The sequence below is a fragment of the Strongylocentrotus purpuratus genome, unplaced genomic scaffold (genome assembly GCF_000002235.5).
Source record: "Strongylocentrotus purpuratus isolate Spur 01 unplaced genomic scaffold, Spur_5.0 spur5_scaffold_12, whole genome shotgun sequence".
Classification (NCBI taxonomy): Eukaryota; Metazoa; Echinodermata; class Echinoidea; order Camarodonta; family Strongylocentrotidae; genus Strongylocentrotus; species Strongylocentrotus purpuratus.
Genome location: NW_022145597.1, coordinates 10,685,465 through 10,707,996, shown reverse-complemented (window position 1 = coordinate 10,707,996; position 22,532 = coordinate 10,685,465). Strand labels below are relative to the sequence as shown.

At 37.4% G+C, this 22,532-nt stretch overlaps 2 protein-coding genes across 2 annotated transcripts in view; both read left to right on the top strand.

The window, feature by feature from the left end:
- Positions 1-7,930, top strand: part of LOC587991 (nuclear fragile X mental retardation-interacting protein 1) — a 33,425-nt gene extending 25,495 nt beyond the window's left edge. Inside the window, exons 8-9 of the mRNA XM_030981809.1 lie at positions 2,169-2,494; positions 5,233-7,930. Coding sequence (XP_030837669.1) covers positions 2,169-2,494; positions 5,233-5,328 — 422 coding nt within the window. The 3' untranslated portion in view covers positions 5,329-7,930. The remainder of the gene's footprint in view (positions 1-2,168; positions 2,495-5,232) is intronic.
- Positions 7,931-12,517: 4,587 nt separating this feature from the next.
- LOC593875 (cytochrome P450 2B11) lies at positions 12,518-21,848 on the top strand. The gene is made up of 6 exons (XM_030981807.1): positions 12,518-12,792; positions 17,212-17,374; positions 18,562-18,762; positions 19,433-20,145; positions 20,749-20,989; positions 21,588-21,848. The coding sequence occupies exons 1-6, from the start codon at positions 12,781-12,783 to the stop codon at positions 21,782-21,784; spliced, it is 1,527 nt and encodes a 508-aa protein (XP_030837667.1). The 5' UTR covers positions 12,518-12,780; the 3' UTR covers positions 21,785-21,848.
- Positions 21,849-22,532: the final 684 nt, after the last annotated feature.

The window sequence follows — 22,532 nt, the reverse complement described above, 5'->3', positions numbered from 1 at the left end:
GCATTGTGATAGCACCTTTGTGGGGGTCGATCAACCTTTCTTAACAACCTCGAGGAGGGTGACGTTCTAGCGAAAAGGACGAGTGCCCCTTCTAAATCGGACTGTGGCTTTAGAATACCGGTATTGACATATATATTTCGCAATGAAAATATAAAGTTCTATTTTTATGTATGGTTGTGTGTCCTTCCCGACGAAAGACTACAGACTGTACTAAGCAATAGAGGCAGTCCCATAGCGCATGCGCATTAAGTGATAATGAATATGAGATATTTTTTTTTTCTTTACCTGTATGTGAACTCTTTTAGATTATCCGCAAGCGTTGTGTTGTTGTCAGTGTACATTTCCTCAATCTACATTTCTTAGGGTTGCACAACCTTTTCCGATAAAGTTTGTAGACCCATTTTCGGTTGCAGAAAGGTCTCGGCTCTCGTGCATAAATGTGTATGACTGACCGACTTGTCTGGGCCGGCTAGAGAGATAATTTTATGAATGAACACTCCAGACGTAGTCGCGTAGGCTTAATATGCAGGCAACGTTCACGCAAACACGTAGCGCAAGAGAGGGGCGGTATCGTTTAAGGTTGTACTGCTGTTATGTGAACGATCGTTACTTGTTTATCGTAATGATTAGTCCCTCGCTGGACGTGCGGTTGTTTTTGTAAAATCTAGTTTCTTCCTCAGCTCAATCTGCCTGTACTTTTGCATGCGCAGTATACAGTGTACATGTAAATGTGGATCTATCATGGTGTATTCCACAGTTACATGATGCGGAATATAAGAGTGAAATATGATGCTCTTAATAATAATAATAATTAAAAAAACGGCGCTTATAAAGCGCTTTACCACCGAAGTCTCTAGTCATTAGCCATGATTCTACATGTACAGGTACTTATATTATGCACATACATAACGTGTGCAAGGGGCAGTTTGGGAAATCACTGGATTGCAAATGAAGGGCAAATTTATCCTGTTGCCATGTGGATATTAAAGGTCTGAATATTCAAAGAAGCTTAAATTTCAAACGAACCTTCACACACATTTCATATTGCCATGTGGATATCAAAGGTCTGAACATTTGAAGAAGCTGAAATTTCGAATGAACCTTCACACACATTTCCTACTGCTTAGAAATGTATAGTAGGAAAGGAGAATGGCAGGACATTACAAATAAATATGCAAGCCTACAGGAAGCTTATAACGCACATTTGAAAAGGTCGTTCATGTTTTTACCTCTTTCGGAAAAGGCAGACAACAGGTCTTTTATGCAAGAAAAAAGTTGCGCAACCTTTTCCGTGAAATAGGCAGACATATTTTATGAACTGAGAAAAGGTCTTGCAGCCTTTTTTGGAATGGGAAATCACCGGTAGCCAAATAGGTGTGCGCAGTTAGGACTTTGGAGCAGTAGAGATGTGTTGAAAATCTAAATGTTTTGCTGTTAGTGCCCTTTTTTATGTAATGCTCCGTATTTCTAGTCTGCGGTGCTTACCCCGAAAGGGTGACTGATCGGTAAAGAAAAGAAACGGATGGATCATAGCACTGGACTTTGGCCGAGACTTTTAAAGCGCACCCTCTGTGGGCCTATGCATGTACAGTGTGCATACTACATTGAATTACGATGTACGTCTGTGTTAAATCCTGGTATTATTTCCATTACATGTAGTATGTACACTTCCATTTCCTTACCATCAGAAGGAAGAAAGGAGATGAAAGTTCAAATGAGTAGCAAGATTATTTTTGTTAAAAGATATTTTTAAATTATTATTTTGTTGTTGTTGAATTGTTGGCCTGTTTTCCTCGCATGATTACAGGAATGATTGGAAAAAACACAGAAATAATTAAACAAAAACTATATTTACGATTATTTCAACTAGGGAAAAGTAACATCATTGTAACTCTGTCTGAACAGCCATGTGGCATTAATGGTTCAAGGGACACAGAATCGTATTGCCTGTTTGGAGCCGAAAGGGCATTAAGTTCTCATAAATATTACTCAGAATTAAATCCCTTCTGGCTCCTAACAGACGGAAGAAGTATTGAAATTATCCCCTAAGTTGTTATCTTGAAAGTCTTTGTTCTTTGATCTTGTATTTTTTTTTTAAATTGAAAAATACCTTTTTGCCAACATTAAGGAATTCATAAACAATTCCTCTTCTATTTCAACCACTTAAGATAAAGCTACAAAGGTACATGGCAGCGGGGCTCAAGAAATCACTTCCCAAGAGACCCCAGAGCAGTGCCCGACCGAAGAAGGTACCAACGACAAGACTCCCCTTGATACCGAATCAAGGCTACCCGTACCAGCTAAAGATGCGGACAAGACCCATTGTCATGGTGATGGGATGAGTGATGAGAGGATGGACGTCGACACTGAAGGGCAGGAGAAGAACAGCCGCGGCTTCAGAAAGGATCGCAGGAAACAGAAGAGAGCCCCTAATAATAGAGGAAAGGTGGCAGAGAAAAGGACGGAGCAGAATAAAGCGACTTTACTTGAGATGGTAAGCTATTAGTAATTAAATTTTTTACCCCCAGACTTCGTACAGGCAGGGTACTTTTTTTTTGCTGTGGTTAGATTGGTTGATGTGTGTCATTTTCTCATTTGCTCATTGTTTCTGTCGACTGTGAATGGAAGATGACCCAAACTCTTTAACTCTTCATCTAGTGTTAAGTTGGTCATCCGCCCATACTTTATGTTAAATGCTCACTCTCTGCTCTCCCTCTGTCTCTCTCTCTCTTTCTCTTTCTCTTTCTCTCTCTCTTTCTCTTTTTCTCTTTCTCTTTCTCTCTCTTTCTCTCTTTCTCTCTTTCTCTATCTCTCTTTCTCTTTCTCTTTTTCTCTCTCCTTCCCTCTTTTTCTCTTTCTCTCTTTCTCCTTCTCTCTCTGTCTCTCTTTCTATCTTTTCCCTTCTCTCTTTCTCCTTCTCCTTTTCTCTCTCCTCTTTATCTATCTCTCCCTTATTCCTTGTTTCTCTTTCCCTTCCCTCTCTCCCTCTCTCTCTCTCTCTCTCTCTCTCTCTATACATACAGTTTAACAACTAAATTATTTCATACCCCTTGTAAATTTGATGCTTAATGTGTTTTTCATTACTCAAGAACGAAAGGTCGACTGGTTGAATTATGGCTTTGGTTGAACGCTTTTAGATGTCAGCTTAATATGTTACATTCTCAAGATACTTAAATCGGGACACATCAACCTTTCACGTACTTACAAGATTACAAAACTTGGTAAGGGTATGAATAATGTTGTTGTTATTAACTGTACATGTCTCAGACGTAGACTTTTGTGATCAGCTTGTACCACATTGCATTCTCTGTCTCTCTGTCTCTTCTCTTCTACTCCTAAATCCTAAGTCATTTCAAGTCCACCCCTTTATTGCAAAAGGAAAAAAAGAGGAAGAGGAAGAAGAAGAAAACAAATGAATCGAAATAACAATAAACAAGAAAAAGATTAACATAAGGTTGAAAATTTGAAGAAAATTATTTGAGACAGTATAAGAATTATGATGTGAAAATGCAATTGTATTTGCCAAATGTATCGTTGATATTTTGCGTGCAGTGATTCAACAGGCATTGTCGTGTACACCTAAGGGCAAAAGTAAAATCAACTATTAATGAAAAATTAATTTATGTGATTGATATTTATCGTAGGGTTATGCGCTTAGATAAATCTTTCATTGTGATAAATTCAAAAAGTCAATTAGTATCTTTCTGTTATTGAACTGTTTTGTAATGAAATAGGTTTTCATTACGGGCAACCACTAGCCAACCAGACATACTTTTCCTGGTCTGCAGGCACAGGTACTAAAATGACACTTGAACACATTTCCATAAAGCCTTGGGCTTAGCCTAACTTTTACTTTCATATACATTTACATATGTAAGTTACATTTATCGTCGAGTTATGCACTCTATCTCTCTTTCTCTTTCTCTCTCTTTCTCTCTCTCTCTCTCTCTCTCTCTTTGATCTCTTTTTCTTTATCTCTCTTTCTCTCTTTCTCTCTCTCTTTCAATCTCCTCTCTATCTCTCTCTATCTCTCTCTATCTCTCCCTTTCTCTCTCTCTCTTTCAATCTCTCTCTCTTTCTCTCTCTCTCTTTCTCTCTCTCTCTCTCTCTCTCTCTCTCTTTTTTTTTCTTTTATTGAGTGCCATAGACTTTACAGTTTGTATAGTCTCATAGTTCAGACCTCCTGTTTTGCAACATGACATGCACGGGGTACGTGTCTGCAAACTGGGTGGGTTCACGTGCCCTTTGAACACGGTGGAAACTCACACCTGCCAACCAATCATACCTATTATACCTATTTCAGAGAAACGATTCCCCGTTTCGGGCCTCAAAGTCAAATTGACAGACCCTAGATCCTTTCTGTCATGAAAAGGTCTTTGTGTCAATAGCATACAATATACAAGTTCAAAGAAAAGGTCAACTGGTCTTTGGAATGCCCTTTATTTGACATTGAGCTACCTATTGTTGTTTGAATAACAAAAGAAATAAATAAATAAAATATCTTCTATAAATTATGACATGAATTGACTTTAAAAGATCGAGCCATGTGTATCTGTAAATGCTGTGATGTTCCACTTTTCTATAAATAACGTTTACAGTTTATCTGTATTTCCTCGATGATGTAAAGTAGTTCGTGCGAATGGGCATGCATGTACTATGAGGCAATCTTGTATAGGACTGAACCAAATAGAGATATGAGGAGAAGTTTTAGTTTCTGGTAGAAATAAAATAAAAATATATACGAGCTGTCTGAAAGAGTACCAATCACCAAAACATGTTTTTTCTTGATGTAAAATGTCCAAAGTCCTTTGAAAGCACATACATGTACCTCATACAGATCATGTGCTAAACAATTTACAAAAAATTATAACCATCATTATTGTACCTTTCATATGTACATGTTATTATTATTATTATTATTATTTATTTGACCAATCAGAAAACATACAATGAGTATAACAATCAGATAATACATAGACATTTCATAATACATTCAAACAGCTTTATGAAAGTGGAGAGGAGATAGAGAGAAGGATACAATCTGCTGGTCAGGGGTGACAAAAGCAATTTAAATTGCTATTACTCGAAAGCATGTCAAAAGCATGTACCTCTCACAAGGTAGCTATGAACTTTTTAGTGGAAAATAAAATGCAGAAAGTTATGCATATGTGTTATCTTGCCATTTCAACTCCTTAAGAATTTGTTTTCACTCTTTTTATATCCATTCTGCAGCTTCTAGCACCTGAAATCCGACGAGAGAGGAACATCATACTCCAATGTGTGAGGCACGTCGTTAAGAACAACTTCTTCCAAGGGTCTAAGCCCTGACCACAAATGGCCCCTATGGAACTGTACCGACCAGTCCAGTGTAACCAGGGCCTTCAATCGTCAACAAGAGTCCAGTGAGTGTTTCCATTGGAACGGTACTGACAAGGACCTTCATCCTTCTACATGTATAATATGCCGGCATCCTGATGTGTCTCTAATGGAACTTACAGACCATTCTTTTACAACCAGATGTCTACAAGATTCCAGAACATGACAGCGTCCCTTCTTATGAAACTGTACCGACCAGTGCTGTGAAACCAGGGCCTTCAGCTCTCCACAAGACTCCAAAACTTTGAGCGTCCATTCAAATGAAATCTCACCGACCAGTGCTGTGAAACCAGGGCCTTCAGCTCTCCACAAGACTCCAAAACTTTGAGCGTCCATTCAAATGAAATCTCACCGACCAGTGTTGCGTAACAAGGCCTTCAGCTCTTTGCAAGATTCGAGAACTTCACAGCGTCCCTTCAATGAAACTTTACCCACCAGTGTTACGTAACCAGGCCTTCATCCATTTTCATGAATAATATTCCAGGACTTCACAGCGTCCCTTCAAATGAAACTTACAGACCATTCTTGAACAACCAGGCCTCCAGATGTCTACAAGGTTCCAGAACCTCACAGCGACCCCTGTGAAACTGCACTGACCAGTGTTGTGTAACCAAGCCTTCAGCTCTCTGCTAGACTCCAGCACCTTCAAGTAGACTGGTGGAACGGTCTCATAGGCTGATGGTCTATTGGACATTTCAGATCTATATTATCTTAATTATTGCTTTGTTTTGTCATATATGTTTTTAAAGCTAGCCGTCTGTGAATGTTGCTCATTTGGGATGTATGTGTACCTGGATAACTCCATTGTTATCAAGGTTTAACTACTTCTGTGAAACTGAATCAAAATCCAAACAGATCAAAACGAAAGCAGCATACCTGTTGTTCAGTAAAGAATGAATACAAATGCCTCCTATTCATTCACAGTAGCCCCTCTTTCAGACTTTCCAAATTTATTGTATTGCTATATGATTATTACCTGTTCTCTAGTTTGAATGTCAAAATATAGTTGAGCATCGTTTCAATTGGAAACTTGATAGAGAATCAGGCTCATTCTCACCAGAACGTTGTCTCGTTTGAAAACCATAACTGGGCAGGGCTTATCGTGAGCATGCACTGATGATTGGTCAGTTGTCATGTCAACTGACCCCTTGAAAACCTGGTTTCTTGAAACGATGTTCTTTTCTAGAGTTTAGGTCCCTTTGGCCTAACGGTGAAACTTTATACAAGTTATGTCTAAATTTGTCTCCAATCTGAAAGGGCTATGAGCGATTGTTGGTGTTGACATTAGCAAGAAGTGCTTCAAAGAAATGGCTATGACAATGCTGATTAATATATGTATTTCTGAATTTGCTCTTCAAATCTGATATGTGCCCATTTTTTATGAAATAGCCATTTTAGGTACAGCACATTTTAGTTTCCTTTCATTCATTTGGACATGTATCAAATGGTAACAGTGTTATTGCAACTATTGCAGGCACCAAACAAAATGCTTTACATTTTTTTTTTTTTAGTTGTGCACATTTTATATTAATAACACTACCTTTTAATACAGGGTGTCCCTCAAAAAAAAAAGGAAACCCCAGTTTACAGGTAAATAACTTGATAATTTGAATAATTCCTTGGTTAATTTATATATGATTGGGAAGCTCAATTTCTGCTCTTGCTAACGACACCAAAGTCATGGTCAAGAGGTCAAGCATGGCTAATTTCAGACAGCCCACAGTTGCAGTGTACGAAACCCACTTGCCCAAAATAAGAGGATGGCTGTTAAGTTTGGGCCTCTATGGTTTTGAAATGATGATAGTAAATGATCTGGAATTCATTGTTAAACATACATGTAATTTAAAAGCTCATATTCTCTTCTTTCATTTGAGACCATGATCATAATGGAAGGATCATGCATGAGTGTGCAGGTAGCAGAGTTTGTGAATGGTCAGGCACATGGCATTTTGTTTTAAAAAATGAAATGAGGCAGTTGGCCGTAATTATTGCAATTGTGCCTGCTAAGCCCAATCATAATTCTATGTTTGATTATGGTGTCATTTGAAGATGAGATTACAAGCTTTTGAATGATATGTATATTCAATAATGAACATTTCCATATCCTTTTCTTTCCATAAAAATAGCGTACGGTAAGTAATCAAAGGAAGCAGCCATTTGCTTATTTTGGACAATTCGGTCTTTGCGACACTTCTAATACAGATGGTGTGAAATTGGTCAGGAGTGAAATCTTGATCATGGTTTCGGTGTCATATAAAATAAAATAATTTGCACTTTCCAACGATATATAGATAACTTGTTGACCATATATTGCGAGACAAACAAATGTCACTAGAGGTATTATTTTTGATATTATATCCGCAATTAGTAATATATTTAGCATTATTAATATACAAATTATTGAAAACAAATTATTTAGAATTCTTGAGTAATTTAACAACAAACATGGGTGTCCTCCTTTTTTTTTGAGGAACAGGTCTGTATAATAACAGATTAGGAGTGATGTAAATTAGATTCCAAATTTTGGCAAAGCAACTCAGTATGAAATAAGGTATTTACCTTCTCTGTCTTTCTTTGTGTGTCATTTAGTCAAATTTGTTTGAAAGAGTCAAAAAGATATAATTGCAGTCCCATACTTTCACTGTGAATTTATTTCATTTGATTCTAATGAGCATTTTTTATATATTTTTTTAATGTCAAATAACGATTAATGACATAAAGCAATTTCGTTTTGAGTGATTCAGAAGATTCTAACCCTGTTAATCATTACTACCATAATTCAAAAGAACTTTTAATCTCTTATTTTTCCTGTCAGACCAAAGAATTCATGTCATGGTCCATGTTGAATAACGTCTATTTCAGTCGACATTTCAAGTTTTGTCAAGATCAGCAAAATTGAACTATCATTACAATTATGTTCAAGAAGTACTTTATATACTACGAAGAGTTAAGATTGATCCAAATCAATCGCAAGTCCTCCAATCAATCGCAATTTTGCAATCTCCTATCTCTAATGTACATACTTGCGATTGATATCAACTCTTTGCAAGACAGGGCCCTGGGGGGTGTTTCACAAAGATCCTAAGTAGAACTTAACTCTAAGTTGGACTTAAAAATTATGGACAGCCATTGGAGTCTTAAAATGAAATATATTCAAAAGCAGAAATTCAAGTATTTTATACTTTTTATAAATTCCACATCCAGAACATGAAATCTCCTTGAGAATAGAAAATATGAATGATTTGAATAAACAATTAATGCCTTTCACAATAACTTTTACAAAATATTTTCAAAGATGCTAATGGCTTTCCATAATTTTTAACTCCAACTTAGAGATAAGTTAAACTTAGGATCTTTGTGAAACACCCCCCTGGTGCCATAAATATCGACGGTATCTATTGACCTACATAATATTTTTTAGTAACAGATATGATTATTAAAATGTCAAATGATATCTTTAAAAGTCTTCTGGAATTGATTTTGTAACGTGTATCGGTCTGAATGCTCCCTTTTGAAATAATATGTACTTTTATTGCGACACATCATTATTCAGAGTTGATGTAAGTCGAAGTTGAAATAATAACCCCGATGAACATTTGTCTGTTATGAGGGCCCCGTTGCAAAAAACTTTCCATTGATGGTAACTTTGCCATCAATGGTAACTGGCATGGAAACCTTGATTTCGTTGGCTGTTTAGCCTGGTTACTTTCAATGTTAAGTTTTATGCAACAGGGGCCAGACCATGACGAAATGGACTCTAGAGAATTTTTCACAAAGGCAAATTTAGCACCCGATTGTATTGCATTAAGAAATCATTTTTGATGGGCACATTACCAAAGGTGAAGCTTGAGGCTCTTGAAGGTGCCTTAGGTTGATTATCCCAGTCATTGCTAACATGTTCTGAAATACGGTTGCACCAGAGCAGATGTATGACTCGATTCAATTCAATTCAATTCATATTTATTTAATTTCCAACAGAAAGATAAACAAAGGTATTGCATATATTATTACAGAAAGTATGAACAAAATGTATGTACATAATTCAGTTTGTCTTGGTAACTATACAAATACACTTTACACATAGTGAAAAGATTACAAGAAATTCTTAATTTATGAGGAAATGGGGGGGGGGGGGGTCACTAAAAATCAGTGCTTGTAGTTTGTGGATCCCCCAGACTAGGTCCCACCTGAAAGTTTACTAAAGAAGTAGAAGATGAAATAAATTTAGGAGGAGACGAAAAGTATGAAGAAGAAGAAGAAGGAGGAGGATAGGAAAGTAAGAAGAATAAGAAGAAAAGAAAGAAGGAGAGAAAGGGGAGAAGAAGAATGAGAAAGACAAAAAAGAAGGAGGAGGAGGAGGAGAAAGAGCAAATATGAAGAAATGAAGAGAGAGAGAGAGAGAGAGAGATAAAGAAATAAAGAAAAGGAAAGAGAAACTAGTCGAGGCTTAGAGCCTGATCAAATCTTATTCTCATAGCTGTGATTATCATAACGATAAGATAATGTGAACGAGTTTGGCATACACTCAAACTTAAATCAATATTTACAGTTATTACTATATCGGTATTACTATCAATGTAATCGTCATTGATAAAAATAGAATGATAGCCGCGAACTTTTTTTATTTTTGGTTCACAGAGAGAGAGAGAGAGAGAGAAAGACTGAGGGATTACTTGACAGCATAAAACGCGGGAAATATTGCTTTTGATATCGAAAGCTGTACTAGTTTTGCAAGTATGAAATTATCCAAGGTCGCAGATATAATACCAGCACACAACTAAAATCTAAATACATTTTACTTCTATTTGCATACAAATGTGCATAATTAAACCTCATTATGGTAAAAACGTACAAGTTAAACGCCTGGCAACATTCATGTATGAATTCATCAGCGAAAGTTTCCGGGTACACAAATGTCCAGGTGGGGCGAATAGGTGGACCATAAATATATTTTTTAGAAAAAAACAAAATACGAGGTCGGAGGCCCTTTTCCCCGTGTCATATCACATGGTCTAAACAGCTGCCCATTGAGGTAGGTATAGACACAAAGAGATCATTGCAATAGGACTACAGATTTTGCTGTCGATAAAAATCACTGCCCTTTCACGTGCTTGCAATGGAATTTAACTGAAAAGAAAATGCACAAAAGGCCATTGTTGAATGTAAATTTTGAAGCTTGGCGTACGTGCACACTGGCATGTTTGCGTTTTTTTTTTGTTTTTTTTTTGCAAAGGTATATTACGCCATCGTCTAGGTTGTTATTGTTGTTGGGTTTGTGTTGGCGCTATGCATCGATTTTGATGATTTCCGTCAGGTTTAATGTGAGAGGGCGTCTTGCCTTTTAGGGATTCCGCCCCTTTTTCTAATCATAATATAGGAATAGGAATGCCATTGTTAGGCGTGATTTAGAGCCGATTTCCGACATAAATTTTGTCCATAGTTTCTGCGGGGTCAGAAAAGAGGGGAAGGGAGTGGTTGGGGAGAGGTAAACCATCAAAAGTTTCTGTTTTGTGTGTTTTTCTTCTTAAATTTGGCGGGGAGGGGTCGCCCCCTTCATGATGCTTGTTTGATAAGGAAGAACGTGTTGATGGTAATATATACAGACTACAGCGACACTGTTGGTCCGGTGGGCCTTCTGACAATCTTCTTAAGGGTTCACTGGGCCGACAGCCCAATGGAATGAGACCGACGTTGTCCCTAATGCAGTTCCTTGTTTTGTGTGCCTCGTGGCCCATCGGTCTGCTGGACCAAATGGAGCGTTCTTCTTTGTTATAATCATTTCTGTCGGTCCCGTAGGCTGTCGGTTTACTGGAATGTTCACAGACCTACTTATCATCATGATAAACTCCACCATAAATCTACAAATCTGAAATATAATAAATTATCGAGGGACGTCTTCCGCCCAACCGTGACTTACAAAACAATTATCGCGTTATGTAAATATACGTAGGTTTGGGAGGCAAAGGCTCAATTCTACGTGAGAGTTTGAATACAATACATAGTCCTCTGCCCTCTCAGATTTACCTTTGTCATATTTTCTTCATAGCGTTGCTCAAGGACATTTTTGTATATTTTGATTTTAAAAATGCCTTAATTTGTAGAAGGTGGCGTCTAGCGCTTTATTTACCAGATGTTCCTCTTTCTTTGGGGTCTATCCGCCCTTTCATTCTAGTTCAATCCATTTCGATTTCCAATCTCATTTCAATTATATATACACATTATTATAAACTAGAATGAAGTTTATGCACATAACTCCTGTTTTTATACTGCTGCTCCACCCGTCCCATATAATAAAATAACCCTACTACTACTACTACTACTACTACTACTACTACTACTACTACTACTTCTATTACTGCTGCTGTTACTATACGACTACTACTATTGCTACTACTGCTACTACTACTACTACTGCTACTACTATACTACTACGACGACAACTACTCCTCCTCCTACTACTACTACTACTATTACTACTACTACTATACTACTGCTGCTACTAGTACTGCTACTACTACTGCTATTACTAATACTACTTCTACTTCTACTACTTCTACTACTACTACTACTACTACTACTATTACTACTTCGACTCTACATATTTTAACCACCTCTTCTCTCTCTCTCTCTCTCTCTCTCTCTCTCTCTCTCTCTTTCTCTCACTCTCCTAAAAGGTTTTTCAACCCGGTCTACTTCTTGAACCTTTTAAGTGCAGATAGAAGTATTGACTGATATGTCAAAGCCCACAGACGTGCCCTGTGTCTAATCATCTACCCATACTTCGCACCAACCCTGGTAAATTCTTTTCATTGCCAAAAGTTGTTGATATTTTATAGAAACGTCACAATCATGACTATATATAGAGCGATGGCATAATACACGCGTAATACATACGTGATTGATGTAATGAGGAACTATTTGTGAACGAGAAAATTACCGACGAGGCGCCATTGTAACGTATGCGGTCTCTGATTGGTCGCCCAGTACGTCGGTGTGTTCATTTTACTTCTCGGTGATTGGGCGGGTGGGTGTCAGTTCTCATGAATATTCAATACACTGTCCTTGTTGTGTCATCGAAGCAACGATTACGTTCAGTGATTGCATGTTATTATCAAAAATAGTTTTCGCCGATAGTGAAAAAGGTTTCTCAACCCCCTCTCCCTCTATACTGTGACTTATAAAGACCGTCCTTATAAACCCAACCATCTAATCTTTTCCTCACTCTTGTGATTATTTTTGCTACCCCGCCACTTAAAACAAACAAACAGCGTGCTGTGTGAGTATTTATAAGCATCTAGTGATAAGAATTTTGAGAATTTGTCTGCAGAAATACAAAATTGGACGACCTAGGCCTGGCAGATTGTAGATGAAGTAGGTGCGACCCAATTCATATTTGACAGAGCGATGGAAACCAAGGTAGGATGGCGATGATTGTATCAGGTTTTATTCTTTAAAATATTGCAATGTTGTCTCATTCGAAACAAGTTTTTCATAACTCGTCAACTGCAACACATTTATTTATTTATTTCTGACATTGAGACAGTGTGACTCATTATCACCAATAATGGTGGTCTTCCATGTTAAACATAATGAGGTACAATAGTTTAAAACATTATAATAATCAAACAAAATCATGAACATAAACTCATAACAACAAAAAAAAATAAGTAAGAACAAGTATCAACATTATTCAAAGTATTTAGTATCCTCGTAATGAATAAATGGTTTCTTTGTTTTGCGTTGCTTTGCTTTTTCGCTCAAGAAAACGTTGTTGCATATTTGTAATATCTTAATTTAACATTATAGTATAGACGGTAATTAGTTTTTAAATCCGATGAAAAGTAACTATTATTAGCATAATTTGGTAAGCATTAGACTTTGAAAAAGGCAACAGATACTTTTGAGAGTACATGAACAAAGTATAGAAACTACTTAGGCTTAAGAGAGACATTGGGGATACCAAAATTGTTGTATACATATTTACAACAACAACACATATTACAGGATACTGGATAATATGCAAAATTATTGCATTTAATCTAGTATAGCAATTGATTATACACTCTTAAATTCAAAATTACAAATACAAATATATTTATAACTGATAATAAATTATAGTAAATCGTTCTTTTAGTTTGAAAGGCATTATGTATTCCTACATTGAGAAACCTTTCAACGATAAAAAGGGTTAGGAAAATCGTTTACCGCCCAATTATAATCAACCCCACAATAGGTAATCATACCATGAGATGCCAAACAAAAAATGCTGTAAAGTATTCAAATATAAAATATTCTTTCATGAATTTTTGATATAATTTTTTGTGTAACATAGTAAGCAAAAATAAAATAATATGTTAGAATTTTGTCTAGTTTAAAAAAATATATAATTTGACAAAATATATCGTCCCTCGAACCAGTAAACAAAAAGGTGATAGGGATTTTTTCAGTTATTACCCCAAAACCTGTAATAAAGAAATGTCTGTATTTTGATATGAAATATTCTTATATGAATTTTTGATATGTTTTACACACACCAGGAATATTCATATTTTGAATATAATTTGAGGCTGATTAATGGAGTTTATGACAAGTACATACTGTGATTTCGAACCGTAATAAAATGCAAATTGAATGTCTATTCATAATGCTACTTAAACACATATTTTAAAATGTATTTTCACATTCCTCTTTGTTTGTTTGTTTGTGAGTATTTCTTGTTCAAACGCTTTGTATCTAATGAGAAGGCGCTATATAAATGAAATAATAATATCATTATTATACTAAATACTAAAGATATATACCCATACACTTTAAGCTAAACACTTTGTTTCGTATTCTACTAATCTATCCGAATCATTGGGGAAAAATGGCTTTCCACACATGTATCGGAATACGCTCTGTGGACCCGAGAACAGCAAGTCTTCTGTTGCATGGTTGAGAATTACTTTATATAATCACTAACATTCTCATCAACAAATATCACCATCGTCATCATCACCACCGTCATCACGATTATCACCATCAGTGGTGACTCAGACCACGGTGCCCGCACGGCTGAAAAATGTCTCGGCGCCCGTAGGAACTGTGCGGGAGCCGGACGGGCACCGGCCGAAAATTTTTGTTTTTACTCGCCGTATGGGCCCCGGAGTATTATGTGAAAGCCCCATATTCGTAACAACACTGTTCAATAACAATCGTGAATATAAACTCAATACCAGTTAAAACAAAACAAAATACAAGAGAAAATAAGTTAAATTCTTTGATATTCTCGTTATAAATGTGGATTTTTTTTTCTACTTCAACACAATTCAGTGGCACCTTTGTAACATCCCATTTTATTGTCTAGACGGTGTTTCGTTGAATTACAATATCGAGTATATAATTAGCAGTGGTTATGGTTTGAAATTAAACAAATCTTCAGCATTTACTTGGCATTAATCAGCCTCCATTCTTATTAGGAATATGAATATTCCTCACTTATCAATAATAAAAAATAATAATAAACAAAAACAAAACGAATTAATACATGTATTTGAAACTTAAAATCCTTTGCAAGTATGGAATATGTAATAGGCCTAAGTTGTAATCTATTTGACTGTGTATTATTGTACTTGTCTATATCTAAACAATTTTTTTTTTTTTTTTTTTTTTAATCTGAGCTTGTAAAACTTCCAATGTAATTTAGCTTTCGGGCTGCCATTTTACAGTTGTTCTACTACTACTACTACTACTTCTAATACTACTATTACTACTACTACTACTACTACTACTACTACTATACTACTACTACTACTATACTACTACGTCACTTATACTTCTACTACTTCTACTACTACTACTACTACTACTACTACTACTACTACTACTATACTACTACTACTAGTCTACCACCACCACTACCACTACTACTACTAATATTATACTACTACTACTACTTCTACCACCACTACTACTACTACTACTACTACTACTACTACTACTACTACTACTACTACTACCATTACTACTACTACTACTACTACTACTACTACTACTACTACTACTACTACTACTACTACTAGGCCTACTACTACTACTACTACTACTACTACTTATAATTATATATTTGAGACCTTAATTGTCCCTAGAAAGCCCTCGCCATCGTCCTTGTTAAGTATAATCAGGAATACGAGTCTTTTTTTATACAAGAAGTACAGGTACAATAGACATGCAAAAATACATCCCTTCGTAGTTCAACCTGAATTTTTACAGTTATTATGCTTCCGATTATGGATATGTATTTACATGCACGTACAGACGAGACAATTAAGCAAAAGTTCGTTCACGTATACAAGAGATCGATTTCGTGCGTTCTAGTTTCAATACTGTTGACCCATATACAGCTATCACACAATGTACTGTAGGCTGTAGCATACGTATAATTGTACAAATGAGAACAGTCAAAGTCCGTTTAACTTGAAAGCGTCACGTACGTATACCAAACATCGACTCGATCCGTGCGTTCGTGTTCACTGTAGACCTATCACACAGAAGAGCAGATATAGATCATTGTATCAATACATATTTTTTGTTATTAAGATATAGTAATAAAAGGACGAATCCATTAAGGAAAGTTCACGGCTTAAAAATGTTCAGTAAAGAAGGTGGATGGGGGTGAAGGATTATTTTTGCGTCAATAATATATATCTATATATATTTAATCAAAGACTTTTTTGACCAGTAAGATTTTGTAGTACATGCATTGCTGTTGTTAAATGAGGACATTATAGTGATAATTGTTGGTTGTAGCAGTAGGCCTAATGGTTACTTTGTTAAAATAGATATATTGCTTAGTGAATTATTAATTTGTATGTATAACGAAGAGCAAGGTCTGTATATAAATGATTTAGAAAGGCGTTGACAGCGGCCTTGCGTAATAGTGGTGGTGGTAGTGGGCAGGGAGGGGGGGGGGTCGTTCGAGAGGGTCGTATAATCTCCTCCCTATATTGTCTACCTTCTTTTCTACACCTTGCCCTTTATCTGTAACTGTCTCCCCTTCAGGTAGGCCCCCCCCCCCCCCCCCCCCCCCCCCCCCCCTCTCTCTCTCTCTCTCTCCGTCTTTTGATTTGTGTGTTATTCATTGGGTTGGGGGGGGGGTGTGGTGTGAAACTCATCTCTTTTGTGTCAACTCGAAAACTACAGAACCTATAGACCATTTCAAATGGATTATAAATGGGAATACAATACATCCCGAGGAACCTAGATCAATATGGTGCCTTCCATAATTCATGGATGGCGCCACCTACAGTTGCAGGTTGTTTTGTCATGTCAATTTTCGCTGGCGGAACATTATACTCCCTCCTAACAAATAAGAGATAGAGGGGGTGGAACCTGGATGGGGTAGCTAGATAGATATATATATAGATACAGAGTGAGAGAGAGAGAGAGAGAGAGAGAGAGAGAGAGAGAGAGAGAGAGAGGACTCGATGCTTGGAAAGCTGTACAAAACGACCGCGAAAATATATTTGTTCTAATCTCTTGTATTTGTTTTGCCTTTTTCATGCACATCGTTATCAGTTTCCATATACTTTTCTTAGAAACTAACATGGCTAGATAAACACTATTGGATACATATTCGGCATCTTTATAGTAAATAAAATCTCCCCCCCCCCCCATAATAAAATAGAGATTTAAATTAAACCGGGTATCTTAGAAGAGTAATTATCCATGATTGCAACATTATGTATTCTTCTGAAGACTTCGAAATGGCTGATGAACTCTACGATGACTTGTGTTGAATCGAAATCAACCAAAATCCTCTTCCACCGTCCATTCTTCTTTTCCCCTCTTATTCAGGTATTACCCTTCGATGTGAATAGCTACACCTTGGGCGTGGCTTTCTGTACGTGCTTTCTCTCATGGGTGGCTGTAAAGCGATACCGAACAGAAGCTAAAGAAGAATCTCTGCACTCCTTACCTCCCGGCCCACCGAAATGGCCTCTGTTAGGAAACATACCAGGTGAGAACGCTGTTTCATGAAACTCATTAGAGATAAATTTGGTTGAATAAGCGTACTACCCAAGTTTCATCTTGTTAAAATTACATGTGAGAAGTCTTTCGGGGGGTTACTCTTTGGTTTGTTCAGTTGTGCTATGCTGGATTCAACTTGCCAAAAAAATAATCAACACTTGTCTACCATAACTTGCTCTACTGGGTATCATGTCTTCTGGAATTTGTGGGACTTGCGCAGAAGGTGATCAGGTACAGGGCCGATTGGTACAGAAATGTTATCTCGAAACCGTGCGGTACTGAATTCAGATCCAAGTTCCTACGCTATTGCATTTTGATAAAGCTTTAGTCCACATTACAAAATCCCTGGGATATGTTGTAGTTGTAGGTTCACTCGTTGCTTAACTGCATGTACTTACTTTGCAAGATATGAAAAAGCAATTGATCAATCAATCAATCAGTGAATAGATCGATTAGTCAATCCAATCAGTCAATTACTCAGTCAATCGTTCAATAATCAGTCAGTAAATCAATACATCAGTCAATTTTCCATTCATCAATCAATGAGTCAACCAACCAACTAGCCATCCACACAAACAAATCAATCACTCATTACAAAAATCAATACGGCAATCAATCAGTCAATCAATCATTGATCAATCCATTAATCAAACAATCAATCATATAATAATTCAATCAATTATCCTGTCAACCAATCAACCACTCGATCAACCAAATGGACCAATCGATCAATTTACCAGTCAATCAATGTATTGTTCAATTCATCCATCAAACAATCAATCTCATAATAATTCAATCAATTACCCTGTCAATCAACCAACCTATCAATCATTCAATCAATAACTCATCTTAAAGTGAATCAATGAATCAATGAATCAATCAATTACCCTGTCAATCACTAGACCAACCAACCATCCAATTAATCAATAAACCTATCAATCATGCAATTAGTAACTCATCTTAAAATGAATGAATGAATGAATGAATGAATCAACCAATCAATCAATTACATGATAATTCAATCAATTACCCTGTCAATCACCAGACCAACCAACCATCCAATCAATCGATCAACCTATCAATCATGCAATCAATAACTCATCTTAAAATGAATGAATGAATGAATTCAAGCAAGCAATGAATCAATCAATTAATCAATCATCTATCCTCATCCAGGCATGATGATGGCTGGAAGCAGTTCCAAGTACCTCAGTGATTTGGTGTCGGAGTATGGACCAGTCTACACCCTCTACATGGGCCCGAGACCAGTTGTGGTCCTCAACAAGTACGACATCATGAAGCAGGCTCTCATGGACGGACATCTACTCAGCGACAGAGGTGACCTTCCAGCTCTTGATGATTACTTCAAAGGAAGGGGTAGGTCGATATTCCAAGAGGAAGAAATGTTCTCTTGAATGACAGGGGAGTGTTTCACAAAGACTAAGATTGACTTTAAGTTGGACTTAACTTTGGCAGGCTGTTCGTGCCACTGTTTGCTTTCACCATTTCCTTGCATTGGTATCTCAAGGGGCGTACATGTCATGGCCACATATCTACATAATGTACCCTTTTTGATAGTTCATTATTGAAGGATAACATAATATCTGAAGATCATAATTAAGAGACCAATGGTGAGAGCAACCAGTGGCATGATTGGCCTGCCATAGTTAAGTCCAACTTAAAGTCGATCTTAGTCTTTGTGAAACACCCCCAGGTGAAATATGGTTTGTGTGCTTTGTTATTCTCCATCTTAATCCTAGCAAGCTATTTGGAAGAATCTCTTAGTAGCGATGTCACATTTTTAACAGTTCCGACAAAATTATGTTGGGAAGGAAAGTAGAATGTTGACCTACTAAGCAAAGACGATAGCCAATAACCAACCGGAAAAATATTTATCAATTTATCTATTTATTTTGCTTAATAATATGTTCTTTTTAATATGTTTGGGAGTGATGGAGCTATGGGTTGGAGTACTTTTGAATTTGTAATATAAGTCGTGATACTTTTTTTCTTATGATTACATTTTGGTTACTCTTATCTTCGACAGGTATTGTAGGGTCCCACCACACAGAATACTGGAAAAACACCCGTTCTTTCGTCATCCATTCCTTGCGGCAGTTCGGCGTCGACCGTCAAAGCTTCGAGAGCGTCATCGCATCCCAAGCCGACATCCTGGTCGAGGACATCCGGAAAAGAGGCACTTTTGACCCGTTGCTGTGTCTCCAGTCGAACGTCTGCAGCGTTATCTGCGGCGTGGTGTTCGGGAAGCAGTACGGCCTCGACAATCCGCGTTTCACCGATCTTCTCGAGACGATGTACAATGCGCTGCGAGCCATCGAGTACGCGGCGGTGAGCAGCCTCGTCCCCGGGCTACACTACTTACCCGGATGCTCCTATCAAAAGTTTTACGCCTGCATGGACAAGCTAATGCGTTTCTTCCGCGAGGAAATCAACGCTCACGACGAGACGCTCGATCCCGATAGCCCTCGTGACGTCATTGACATGTACCTGTCGAAAATTCGGCGAGCGTCACCCGAAGACCCGACGTATGGGCTTTTCAGCAAGACAAACCTGGAATTCGTCGTCAATGATTTATTCATGGCGGGAACGGAGACGTCTGCTTCCGTTCTCTATTGGGCTATTCTCCTCATTGCTTCCAATCCCGGCATACAAGAAAGACTACAGAAGGAGGTGGATGACGTCACAACTCATTGTGACCACGTGAGCATAGCCGATGCAGCATCGATGCCGTATACGAGGGTAAGTGGAATCCGTATATACGTACATGAGCATTTAGGTTTCACTTGAGTGCTCAGAAAACATAAAGCCCCGTTGTACACGTTACGTCATTTTCGTGACGTATGACTACGTCAGCGACTGACGCAGCCTTTGACGCACCATGCGAGAGTAACAATGGACAGAACAAACATTGCGTTGAATCAGCAGCGTATGCGTTAATTGCCTTTACAGTGATGATTGACTCAGGCAGGAACGCAGTCAAAATAACGCCTCGTGTGCAGCAGGCATTCCAGACGATTGCGCTTCTTCTCGTCCATTTCTTCAATATCTTTAGTGTACTTGTATATTTAATACCAGTCAATGCAGGATTAGAGTTAAACAAACAAACAAACATGTAAATCGAACAAACAGAGCTCATTGAACACGCGTAGAATAGGAACTTACCCATTCATTTACATATTAACCTCCCTCCCCAGCTTTTACCGCGTCGTATCTGAACGACCCTTGACCTTATACATTTGACGAAATATAGAATAAGTGCGGAGCAATCATTGCCACCGAGTAATGTTGGATCACCAAACTAAATACATTCCTTCTCTTTCTCGCTCCACCTTGTCGATATAGGCGACGATCGACGAAAGCCTTCGTTACGCCAGTGTAGCCATCTCCTCGATGCGGTCGACGACTTCGACTATGACCCTCGGCAAGTACCGGTTCGAGGTTGGAACGTGGGTCATGCTGAACTACGAGTACGCGATGTTTGACCCAGACCATTGGTCCGAACCCAAGCGCTTTAAACCTGAACGATTCTTGGACGACCATGGTCAGTACTGCCCGGATGAACAGCTTATACCGTTCAGTATAGGTAAGTACGCAGTCGCTGTGGTTTAGAGGATTTCATAGGACTACTTGATCACTGTTTATCCAATTGACCTCTTGACCTCTTGACCTTGACACTTGACCTCTCAATTCAAGGATTGAGGGTACGAATCCCAGCCCGGGACTGATTAACGTTATTTAGCAAGACATTAGTCCATATTTTGCCACTCTCCACCCAGGTCCTAAATGAGTATCCGATATGATGTAAAATAGAATGTAGTTTGCTGATTAGTAAGACTGCAAGAACAGGAGTGTCCAGTCTGATAGACATGTGCTTACAAGAACTCACTCACAAGTGCTCTGGTATTTTTCGAGCAATCAGGCTTTTCATTTGTGATTATTTATTTTAAAAAAAATATGATATCGAGGATAATAGTAAGTGATATCTACACCTTAAAAGTTTTTAACGCAAAATCTAACCATTTAAAACATTTTTGTTCTTATTTTTCGTTTCATTTGTGATTATTTATTAAAAAAATTATGATGTCGAGGATAATGGTGAGTGATATCTATACCTGAAAAAGTTTTATTCAAATTCTAACCATTTTATACAAATTCATTCTTATTTTTCGTACGGTTTTCAGGAAAGCGCAACTGCATTGGAGAGAAGTTAGGACGCATGGAGCTGTTCATTTTCTTCACGAATATCATCAAGAACTTTGAGCTGGTATTCCCCGACGATGCGCCACACCCGAGCGTCGAAGCGGCATCAGGAGGTATGATGAGGGTGCCGAATAGGTACAGCATTACGTTCAAAGACAGGACGACCTCAGCGGCGTAATTGAAGGTGGCAATACGTTTCAATGGGGATTTTTAGATTCTGCACGACGAGAACGCGGACTGCCATTTTAAGGCAATGTGACGTCACTGCCAGTGCCTTAAAAGGACATCACATTGCCTTAAAAGGGCAGTCCACGTTCTCGTCGTGCAGAATCTAAGAGTCCCCATTGTGAAATGTAAAACAACGTTGGGCCGTCTTTGTTTATAATCAATATTATGGATAATGTATATTGACCCATGTATATTTTGCTTGAAATAATTTAAGAACAGCAATAATTGTTTGCATGATTGCTGTAATATAGAGCCGAATTAAGTTTAAGTTCAGGTTTAAGTTCAAGTTTAAGTTTATCTTTCCTTCATAACACACATTACAAATTTGACATGAATATAACAAGTTGACAGAATATAGCGTTAAAATAGAAAGATGAGATGACCTTGGTTGAAAGCAAGGCTTGTGGAACTAAGGTCCCTCATGAGTAGATATTGAGTATGTCCTAAATGAACAAACTCGTCAGATAAGAATACTGCTTACAAACTAAACTAACTAAAGAAATGAGAAAAATATAAACATAAATAAGTATAATGAAAGCTACTGACTTCTAAATAATTATCTCGTTTTAAATAAATTGTATAAATAAATACATAAATTATTTAATTTTGTAAATAAATTATCTATTTTTAGATGAATTGTATTAAAAATAAAAATAAATAATTGTGTAAATAAATTAACTATTTTTAGATGAATTGTA